General features: G+C 49.8%; 1 protein-coding gene across 6 annotated transcripts in view; it reads right to left on the reverse strand.

Annotated features, from left to right (window-relative positions):
- Nucleotides 1-9,915, reverse strand: part of ZSCAN25 (zinc finger and SCAN domain containing 25) — a 50,215-nt gene extending 40,300 nt beyond the window's left edge. For 3 of the 6 annotated variants that reach the window (XM_030932604.1, XM_030932603.1, XM_010375795.2), the window contains exons 1-6: nucleotides 9,639-9,870; nucleotides 8,217-8,346; nucleotides 6,877-7,309; nucleotides 5,284-5,485; nucleotides 4,535-4,626; nucleotides 2,955-3,078 (exon numbers count right to left, since the gene is read on the reverse strand). In XM_030932604.1, coding sequence (XP_030788464.1) covers nucleotides 2,955-3,078; nucleotides 4,535-4,626; nucleotides 5,284-5,485; nucleotides 6,877-7,263 — 805 coding nt within the window. In that variant the 5' untranslated portion in view covers nucleotides 7,264-7,309; nucleotides 8,217-8,346; nucleotides 9,639-9,870. The other 3 variants (XM_030932601.1, XM_010375796.2, XM_030932602.1) reach the window with 3 other exon arrangements.
- Nucleotides 9,916-11,170: the final 1,255 nt, after the last annotated feature.

The raw sequence follows: 11,170 nt of genomic DNA on the forward strand, positions 1-11,170 counted from the left end.
AACAATTGGTGAATCTACATAAAGGCCTAAGTGTGTTCTCTGTACTAGCCTTAGCTTTTCTGTATGTTTGAAAATTTGCATAAAAAGAGTTCAAAATATAAAGCTGCAGGAAAAATAAATACAATGAGATACCTAAACATAGAGACACTGGGAGAAAGACACAGTAGTGGAATAGAAGGGACCTAGCAGTAAGAAACTGGTTTTGAGTGCTGCAGTGGCTGCTCAACTGCTGTGTGATCATGGGAAAATTAACCTCTCTGAGCCTTACATTCTTCACCTTCAAAATGGATTGTACACTCATGAAGTTTACTGCACACATGAAGCAGGAATGCAATGGTTCGTGATATTATTTTAACCCCCAGACCATCTACCTGACTTACAGCTACTTCCAGGGACCATCCACTTAGATCTCAAAGTCAACAAATGGAACTTTCCATTCTTCCTCCCTCTTAGGAAAACGCTTCCCTCCCTTTCTGACAGGAGTAACATAATTTTTCCAGTCTTTACAGGATTAACATAATTTTTAGTCCCAGCCAGGATCCTAAGACGTCAACTCCTCTCTGACTCTTCTCTTTCCTCCCCTCTGGCCAATCTGTGGCCCATCCTTGGAAGCTTATTTCAGTAAACCCCCTTCTTCATGGCCACTGGCCTGGTTCCTGCTCTTACCCCGGTGCCTACATTATTTCAACCCTCCAGACTGGCCGTACCCTGCTGTCAATCCAATTTCCTCAAGTAAAACCTCCATCACATTACTCTGCGCAGAAAAAAATTTTAAAACAAGGACCACAAGTCCTCATGGCCAGCCTCACTCTCCTCACTCCTGCCCCCTCCTTACTCCTGAGTACTCGTCTCTCACTCCAAGGCCCTCACCACCCTGGGAACCAGCCTGCAGAGTCCTCATTCACATTTCTGCACCTGCTCCTTTTGCCTCTGTGATTCCAAATCATCTTGTGAGTTCTTGCTCCAGTCCTTGTGGCCATGACTGCAATTACAACTCAGACGACAAGGTCTGCACCTCATGGTCCACTAATGAGAACAGATGAACAACTGGAAGTGATCTGGGCAGCCACCTAGCTCAACCCTGCCCTGTGCATCCAGCCTCTTTACAGGTGAAGCAGCTCAGGCCCAGCCCCACGCAGCTGTCAGTACAAGCACCAGGACAACCCGAGTGTGAATCCCAGGAAGACCTGAAAGCTGGGACAGCAAGTGAATGGTACACTTGGGAAACAGGCCTTCGTGTCACCTGGCCTCGGCAGAAATTGAACATTTCTGTTCAATTTCAGGTGGGGGCTTGAGTTGCTCTGAGTTCTGAGACACCAAGCTGGTGAGGGGACAAGAACAGAACCAGTCTCCAGAACAGTCAGAAATGGCCAGGAGGGCATGAAAACCTTGTGACAATGGGGGCGAGGGGCTCCTCACCCCACACAGCAGCATCACTGGGAGGGGAACACCCCTGAGGGGGACCCTGGCACCAGGACACTGGCACCTTTGTCCGGGGCTTGTCACTCGAGCCCCTGCTTTGTTCTGTCATCCTCTGCCATCACAGCAATCACACATCTCCACATAAAGTATGCTGACATCGTTCTGCAACTCACATCACTGTCACACTGTGCCAACCATGCCCTGGACCCAGGTCTCCCAAGAGCCCAGTGCCCCTTACCCTATCCCACTATTACATGCACATGGCCTCTTCCCCTGAACTCTAAGACCCCACAGGCAAGCACCTTTATTTTTAACTCTTCATAGTGACCAGAACAGCACTGGCCACAGAGCAGGTGCCAAGTCCAGCCCTGTGGTGAATAAATGAGTGAAGGCTGATGGCTCCTACAAGAATCCCTTAGTAATATTTCAGCACTAACTAAACAATCTAACAATACCATGGTCACCACACATTTAGATGTATCGCCTCCCTTCCTCCTCATAGCACCATGAACACAGGTTACATGAACAGTCTCATTCCACAACGGAGGAAACTGAGACCTGGAAAGCTCAAGGGAGATGCTCAAGGTCAGGGTCAGCAGGTGGAGGGGCAGGATGGATTGTCTTATGTCCTGAAGGAAGCACAGGGATAATCTTAATCATCCTTCAAAGCTTTTCAGGATAAGGAAAGGCCAGGTGGGGTCAGTACAGATGGGAGGTCAGTGCACAACTCACAAAGAAGTTACGAAACAAAAAAGAAGAAAATCAAAGAACAAGGAGAGTCTGCTCCAGCCACAGTGTTTCCTCTCCCCGCTGGTGTCCTCATTCCATCCATGCAGACTCTCCATACTGCCCCTCGCCCTGGCAGCCCCAAAGCCCTGCAATGCACTCCGCTGGCAGCCCCTGTGGGCTCTCTCTTGCTGCTCCTCCTCCCATGAGCTGCTGTCACACACAATGGCCGCATCCCCACAGGCTCTGAGTCCAGGTCAAACCCAGCCACCACCTGAGGCCTAGTGCAGCTCTGCTTCCTCTGTGACTCGGGCCACTCCGACCTCTCCCATCACGAAGCCCTCTCATGCCCTCCTACATGCACACTGTGAGCTCCGATGCTTTCATGCACGTTAGTCCTGCCCACTTCCTGCCCCAAGAGAAAACCACTAACACAGGGCCCACATGCAGGGAGCACTCAATAAATACGTGAACAAGCTCAGATGCCCCATCTTTGCTGTTGGTATCTTGCTCTCAAGCCCTCAGTGTCTTTAATCATGGACACAATGTAGGTGCTTGGGGGTCCTCATGACCGACCTGTCTCCATACAGCCAGAATAATGGCCTCATGATTTCCTGCTCCATTATTCAGCTCCTCTCTTGACACAGGAAAGCAGCTCCTCGTACCCCGTGGTCCATGCTGGACCCATTTACCCACCAGCCATGAAGTCTCCTTCCTTTGCCAGGAGTGCCAGAGCTACGGCAGGACTCCTGACCTGAGCTTTCAGAACTCCCCAGTTCCTCACCTGTGGGTGGAGACAGTCTTACCTGGGCAGACCCTGCAGTCCTGCGGTTCCACGTACTCCCCAAAGCAGTCTATCTGGGCTGGGGTCACATGCCTCCACTCCTCCTCAGGGAAGGCCAGGGCCATATCTTTAAATGGCCCCAACCCCTACAACAACAGGAGATTGCTATGAATAAAGAAAGAATCCTAGGCCAGAGACAGTGGCTTATGTCTGTAATCCAACTTCCTCCCAACCAGCTTCCTCCCAACAGTTGAATTGGAGTAATCTACTTGTTTGAGCCACTGTGGTTTTGAGCCTCTGTGGCTGGGGCTCAGCTTGCCCCTAACAACCAAGGCACCTCATTTCCACTCTGCAGCAGCCTCTACTCACACCTCATGCTTGACAGAGCCTGGCAGCCGCTATTTACCTTCTCATCAAGAAGAAAGTTCACACTCAGCCGAGCCCTGTCTTAAGAACAAGGCTGTGATAAAATAAATGCATCCTCAATTTCTCACTCACTGCACCATGAAGAACTATTACGGTACAAGGGAGGGTCCAACCAAATTAAAAAGCACTGATGTCATTCCTCATCCCCTCCAAAGTACGTCCTTGGAGAACAGGAAGGGGAAATGATGCTGGCATCCAGCCTTGCCCAAATACAGGTTGAGCAGGGCCAGAGTTGATCCCCTTCTTTTTTCTGCCAAACACCTTTTCCTCTTCAAAGAACTCTTTTAGACTTGCTTCCTTGAGGAAGGTATCCCACTGGAAAGCCCCCACCTACCTGGTAGCACTCAGCACCCTGTGGAAGAGAGAGCACCCCATCTATGCTTCAGTTACACCACGTGTGGCAGACGAGTAATGTTAACGAGGTAGTGTGGCCTCTGTGGCCACAGAGACCACCCTGCTCAATGCTCCTGGAAGCCCCAACCCTGAGTCAGCCACATTCCTGCTGAGGTTAGGGGACAGGGAAGTTTCCAAAACAGAAAGAGCAGCAGCAGAAGTATCCATAAAGGGCAACCACAAAGGGGTACCTTGGGGCCAACCAGCATGGCCTAGATAGCCCTAGGGGGTTTCTATCTGTAACAGTTATAAGAGTCCATCTGTGGCCAGGTGCGGTGGCTCACGCCTGTAATCCCAACACTTTGGGAGGCCGAGGCGGGTGGATCACGAGGTCAGGAGATCAAGACCATCCTGGCTAACACGGTGAAACCCCGTCTCTACTAAAAATACAAAAACTTAGCCAGGTATGTTGGCGGGCACCTGTAGTCCCAGCTACTCGGGAGGCTGAGGCAGGAGAATGGCGTGAACCTAGGAGGCGGAACTTGCAGTGAGCCGAGACTGCACCACTGCACTCTAGCCTGGGCAACAGAGCGAGACTCCGTCTCAAAAACAAAAAATAGTCCATCTGTGGCTCAGGGTCCACACGTAAGGTTCAATGCAAATTAACAACTGGGGCTGGTGGTTCAGCGGAGGAAACCACACCATCAGGTCCACCAGGAATAGGAAGGGAGAATGACTCAACTTGGGGGTGGGGAGGGCGCATTGTTGTGCAGAGAAACCCTGGGGAAGGTGAACCTCATTCAAAGCAACACCATGATCTCTGGAAAGGGAGTCAGAGCTCACCTGCGGTCCAGTGGTAAAGAACCCGGCTGCCATCTCTTGGTCTCTGGGATTCATTGTGGGGAGGCCAGGACCTGCCTGCAGAACAGGTAGTGCTGAGCAGGGACAAAAAGCATAAGATCAGAAGGATCAGTGATGTCATGCTGTTAGCTCGTTCAAAGGTGTGCCCCACCGGATGCACACAATCTCAGCAACCAGGAGACTCCAGACAAAATCACTTTTCACTTTGGTATCATGTTTTCCCATGCACAGGGGCCTGGGTGTCCCCTGCCCTGTTCTCAGCTGGGGCCTGGGTGTCTCCAGCCCTGTTCTCAGCTGGCAAGATTGTCCCAGCCCTGTCCCTTTAGGGCTACCCATGCTCCCCAGTCACACTCTGGGAATAATCCTCTTTGAGATTCAGTAGCAAAATAAAGCTACGTATTACTTTGGGGGATACAGTTTATCTGCCCACTGAAAAAGTATTCCTGCAAGTCAGCTGAATATTTCCTGGTAGTTTCTAGAAAGGATCTGAGGGAAAGAAAAGAAAAATAATAAGAAAGCTTGATCCCAGATATCCCCTCCAGACACCAGAGGGTAAAGGGAGAAGAAACAATTTCACTTCATCTATTTCCTAAGGTGGAGGAAGCAGCCAAGAAAATTCACAATTATACCTCGTGGGTAACTTAGTTGCTCCATTGCTGGGCTTCTGAAGAGGGTTGGCTGCATAGCAGTTTCCTGTGCCCTGACATCCCCACTATCTGCGTCTTACTCACCTTGCTCCTGGAAGGCCCGCGTCTCATCTCCAGGGTCCTGACTGAGCTGCTCCTTGGGACCCGGGTTTGGACCTTGAACTCCTTCCCCAGGAGGCATCCCCCACTCAGGCTTGACCTCCACTGGCCCCAGCTGGATGCCTGGCTCCCAAGCGCCTCTGCAAAGTGCTGTTTCCTCCTGCTCCCCCTGCCCATGGCATGGAACCTAAGAACAGTTCCCAACACTGATTAGAATGAGGCCTCGGCAAGGCTGTTATGAAGGGAATTGAATTAAAATCTAAAAAGAGAACCAAGAAAAGAACCACTCCAGCTTCAGGGGAGAGGCAGGAAAAATCAGCTGAGCTCTTCCCCAGGACATCAGTGAGGAAGTGAAAAGGAAGCTAAACTCCCTGCCTCAGGCCCTGAGCAACTTTTATCTGTCCATGCCATTTAACAAGGGTCCCTTCTACCTGCCATCACCAAGCCCAAATATTATCCTGCTGAGGATTTCAGCACAATATACTCACTACTAGAAAAAAAAAAAATTCTTAACTGAAGAAGCTGAAAATAAAAAATGCAAAGCCTAGACCCTGCAGTGAATAGACTAGTGAGAAACAGTTGCTTTAAAGAGAGCCAGGAAGCCTGGGCAACATGGTGAGACTCTATCTCTACAAAAAATAAAAAAAATTAGCCAGGCAGGGTGGTACATGCCTGTGGTGTCAGCTACTCAGGAGGCTGAGGTGGGAGGATCAACTGAGCCAGGAGCTCAAGGCTGCAATAAGCTAGGATTGTGCCACTGCACTCCAGCCTGGGCTGTTGCCTGACCCTGTCTTGTCTCAAAAATAATAAATTAAAAAGAGCAAGGAAAATCAGGAGGACTCTCACACTGAGAAAAACACACAAAAACAAGGCCTTTCTGGTCCACTTTTAAGCTCCTGAGTTGGGAGTAGGAAAAAATTCTCTTAGGATTCTGAAGACAGGAAGTCAGGGTGACGAGAGTGTGCACGGGAGGCTGAACTACAGAAGGATGGGGGCTTGTGAGCAAGAAGGTGTCATCAGTCCTGCTCTCCTTTCCCAGTCATCCATCAGGGGGCTGTACCACAGAGTGACCGAAATATGGCTGGAACCTCAAGGAAGCATGTGTGGTACAAGTCACTTGGTGTCATTAGAGCAGCACCAGAGAATTGTTATAGGAGCCCTGTGAGCCACAGAGAAACAGCACTGCTACTGACAACCCTTTTCTGGAAAAAGATTCCCCAGGCAGGATTCTCTGCCTTCCCAGAGGCATCTCTGTCCAAAGCAGGGTCAGCTCTATGAGGGACCCCAAAAACAACCACAACTGCCTTCTTTTTGCCTGATGCCCACAAGGGAAATATGGCCAGGCCTCTGCCCTCATGACCAGAGGCTTCAGGCCCTTCTGCATTAGAGCATCTCCCCTGGAAATGGCTTTTCTTGCTGTAAACTCCACTTCTCTCCAAAAAGGGCCTCAGGGAGTCTGAGGGCAGAGGAGAGAGGTTCCACACCTCATCCACTCCTACTGCTTTCTCAAATCTTTGGATTCTTTAACACTCCCTGCCCACGCCAAGGGCGCCAGACCTGGATCCCCTCCTCACCCACCGCCTTGGCCTCCAGCGCTCTTTCTGTCAGGTCCTCCACTATGGCAGCCAGAGCCTTGCCACTCTCTGGGCCATGTTCCCGGATCCAGGCGTAGAACTCGCGGGGCAGGATAGTGAGGAACTGCTCCAGCACCAGCAGCTCCAGGATCTGCTCCTTGGTGTGCAACTCGGGCCTCAGCCACCGACGACAGAGTTCCTGGAGCTCCCTAAGAGCTTCCTGGGGTCCAGCTGCCTCCTGGTAGCGGAACTGCCGAAACCTCAGCCGAAAAGTCTCTGGACTAGGGTCTTCCCTTCCTCTGCCCCATGGCAACTCTTTCTCCAGTTTCACCACAGGAACACCCAACTGCTGCTGAGGAGCTTCCGCCATCTCTGGATGCTCTTTAAGCATCTTCACACTCCCTCTGAGGAGACTGAGAATGACCACATCAATGACCCTTTTGAGAACAAGAGACACGTGGAAGGTCAGCCCATCCCAGTTCTGTCTCTACATCAAGGAATATTCCACTGGAGAACACAGTAATTACCTTTTACAAGGCGTTTTCAAAAGACTGAACACAGATCCCAAAAGTCAGGTCAATTCAACATAGTAATCATTTGCTAAGCACCTATTAGGCACAGAGACTAAATAGAAAATGTCTAAGATTTTGCTTATACCCACAAACAACTTAGGATCTCACTGAAGAATAACACTATAATCAGAGAATAATATATAATGGGTTATAACTGGGTTAGTTGCCGTGGCCTACTCTTCCAATACGAAAGGAAACATACATGCAACACACACACACACGTATACACACACAACAGGCAGGCAGAAACAACAAACAAAATAGAGAACAAGACACACTGGGAGCTTGCCCTCTTGAAACTCATATGCTGGTACAGCAAACAGAAAAAGTCAAATGGAAGCAACTTTTTTAAAAACTGCAAGTGGAGACAAGTTCTAGAAAGAAAGTAAGTAGAATGCTCTGTTAACAGGAGGCAACTGACTTGAACAAGGCTTTTCTAAAGACATGACACTGGGCTCACTCAAGGATGAGAATGAGTCAGTTATTCTAAGAGCACTCCAGGCAAAAGCCCTGAGGCTAAGAAATTACGTAGGGTGTCCAAGAACAAGCCATATTTCAGTGTGGCTTCAGCAAAGGAAGGGGCAGAGCTGCAACAGAAGAGGTGGCAGAGGCAGACAGAAACCAGATCACCCAGAGCCTGCGCCACAGTAAGAATTATTAACTTTATTCGTATTTCTTACTTTAGCGAGGAACTACATGTTTTATAAAAGTCATTCTGCCTGTGTGTTGACAGGGACTAGGTTAGAGGTGGCAAGAGGGAAATGGCACTTACAGTGATTCAAGCAGGAGATGACAGGGGCTTACATCAGGGTGGTGGCAAAGAGTCAGACAAAATCAAGACGTATTTTGGAGATTAAAACCAACAAACTTGCTGATGGCTTAGATGTGATGGTGCACTCAACCTGAAAAAGACAATGGAGCAACATATATACCATTATTATAAATGATCAAAAGATTTCTAACTTGTACAGGCTTTACTATTTAGAAAGCATGTGAACACAAACTTCATTTAATACTTAAAATGCTTCTGTAGGGTGAGTACTACTCCTCCTACTTTTCAGAAGGAAAAACAAAAAGAGACTAGATGATCACTGCCTCCCAAAATACATGGTACAAATAGAAACAAAAAAAAACATGCGAAGTCAAAAAGAGAGAAAACTAATCAAAGTCCAAGTATTCAAGGAAAACAAGAGGCTTGAAGTAGACTGCAGCATGAGTCCTATTTACTTCCAAGTGGATTAGGTGGAAGACCTAGGCTGGGAAGACAGACTTGGAAGTCCAAAGCATCAGGGGAAGGGGATCCTGCTTGTCAGAAAACAGAAAGATCACCTGACTGGAGCAGAGAACGGGCAGCTGGCAGGAGGCACACCCCAAAGCGTCTGCTAAATATTCTATTGGGAGTTTGTGTATTTATCTACCCCCACTTAAACCAATTTTATATTTTCAGTCTATTCATTGACTCTGCAACATTAAGATTTCTCTTTCATTCCTTTCTAGCTATTGCGTTGGTTCACTCCACTAGTGCATTTAATGCACTACAGCGCAAATGTTTACCCATGTGTCTCCCTCTAACAGACTCCCTGGAGGCAAGAAGATCCTCATTCATCTTTTATCTCTGCCATTTGACAAACAGAAGGTGCCCCATTGCTATTCTTTATCTCCCCCCACCCATTGTTACTCTTTTGTTTGTTTTTGAGACAGGGTCTTAGGGTTTTGTCACCCCAGCTGGAGAGCAGTGGTGCGATCACTGCAGCCTTTGCCTCCTGGGATGAGGCGATCCTCCCACCTCAGCCTCCAGAGTAGCTGGAACTACTGGCAAGTACCGCCATGACCAGCTAATTTTTTTAATTTTTGTGGAGACAGGGTCTTCCTACGTTTGCCAGGCTGGAGTGCAGTGGCATGAATGTAAGTCACTGCAGCCTTGAACTCCTAGGCTCAGGCGATTATCCTGCCTCAGCCTCCCGAGTAGCTGGGACCACAGGCGCATGCCACCATGCCCGGCTACTTTTTAATTTTTGTAGAGACAGGGTCTTGCTATGTTGACCAGGCTGGCCCATTACTATTCTTTCAATGAGTGTCCTCGTGATTACTTTGATTCTGCAGAGAGTTCTGCTTTGGTTCAAGATCTCTTCGGGTTCGAGGCCAGCCCTGCACTAAGCCAAGCCTGGCAGAACGGGATCAGCCTCGCTCCTACCTGAGCCTACAACGTGGCGGCCCCTCAGAGTCCGGCCTCTCAGAGTCCAGACCCGCAGGGCCTCGGGGCCGCGGAATACAGCTCCGGAGACCTGCCGCCCCTAGCCGGGGCTGAGCGGAGGGAGACGGGCTTTAGTGCAACCCCGCTGCCGCCGAGCCCCGTAGCGGCACCAAAACCCGTCCACGCGGCCGTTTACCACCTCGCCTGCCACCCGCTGCGGCCCTGAGGAGGCTCTCACCCGCCAGGGTCGCCAGTGCCCTCCGCGGACCGGAAGTGAACTGCGGACGCTGTCAGACAGGTGCGTAAGGAAAGACTCGCTTCCGTGTCCTCTCTAGGATGCTCGGAGGTCTCGGCGGATGCGCCTCGATGGTCGCTGATCCCAGCCTGCTCTTACGAGCCGGGCGAGGCGAGACCACCAGGACTTCCCTGAGACTGACTGCTCAGCTCGAGGCGCTCTGTTGCCAGGCCCCTTTCCACCTCCGTGCCTTTGCACCTGCTTGCCCTCCGTGGAGAGGACTCGGTGCATCGCCAGATACACTACTGGACGCAGCACCTGCCCCAAGGGGCTTTAGAGTCCAGTCGGTCCGTGCGTGACTATTCCGGCCGCCAGGGCCTTGCGCCAGGCGTAGGAGCAGAGGAGATAGAGGGTGCACTGGGTCTTATGGGCTCACATAAGAGGTGCCTGACCGCGAGTAGTGTGCGTGTGTGTGTGTGTGTGTGTGTGTGTGTGTGTGTGTGTAGTCGGGGAAGGCTTCCTGGAGGAACCAGCATCGGAGCTGTTTTTTGTGGGGTTTTTTTGTCTGTTTTGTTTTTGTTTTTTGAGAGAGAAGTCTTGTTCTCTCCGCTAGGATGGAGCGCAGTGGTGAGATCACAGCTCACTGCAACCTCGAAGCCCTGAGTTCAAGCATTCCTCCCACCTCAGTCTCCTGGGACTTTTTTCAATTTTTTTGCAGAGAGGGCGTCTCTCTATGTTGCCCAGTCTGCTCTCCAACTTCTGGACTCAAACGATCTTCCCCCCTTGGCCTCCCAAAGTGCTGGGATTGCAGGCGTGAGCCACTGCGCCCAGCCTGAAGGCAGTCTGCCTCAACTGGATGGCCCAGTGTTACTCCAGAATCCACTCAGGAAACAGGAAACCCTCTTGTCTTACACTTCTCCAGCACTTTGCAAAGTGTCTGATACAGTATTTGCTAAAAATATATATTTATAGAATAAATGAACTCCTAGAATATAACATAGGTGTTAGACCATCTCGCTTTATCCTCCCAGTCTCTGTCCCACTTTCATATTTTTCTTGTCTGCCCATATTTGACTTGGGTTTATTTCTTCACCTTTTTATTAATAACCCACTTCGGCTGTTTCTAATATGCTACAAAATCTACAGTTTTTGTTTGTTTGTTTTAGAGACAAGGTCTTGCTCTGTCACGTAGGCTGGAGTACAGCGGTGCTATCATAACTCACTACAGCTTTCAACTCCTGGGTTCAAGCAATCCTCCCACCTTAGCTTCGCAAATAGCTGGAACTACAGGCATGAG

The sequence above is a fragment of the Rhinopithecus roxellana genome, chromosome 6, assembly GCF_007565055.1.
Source record: "Rhinopithecus roxellana isolate Shanxi Qingling chromosome 6, ASM756505v1, whole genome shotgun sequence".
Classification (NCBI taxonomy): domain Eukaryota; kingdom Metazoa; phylum Chordata; class Mammalia; order Primates; family Cercopithecidae; genus Rhinopithecus; species Rhinopithecus roxellana.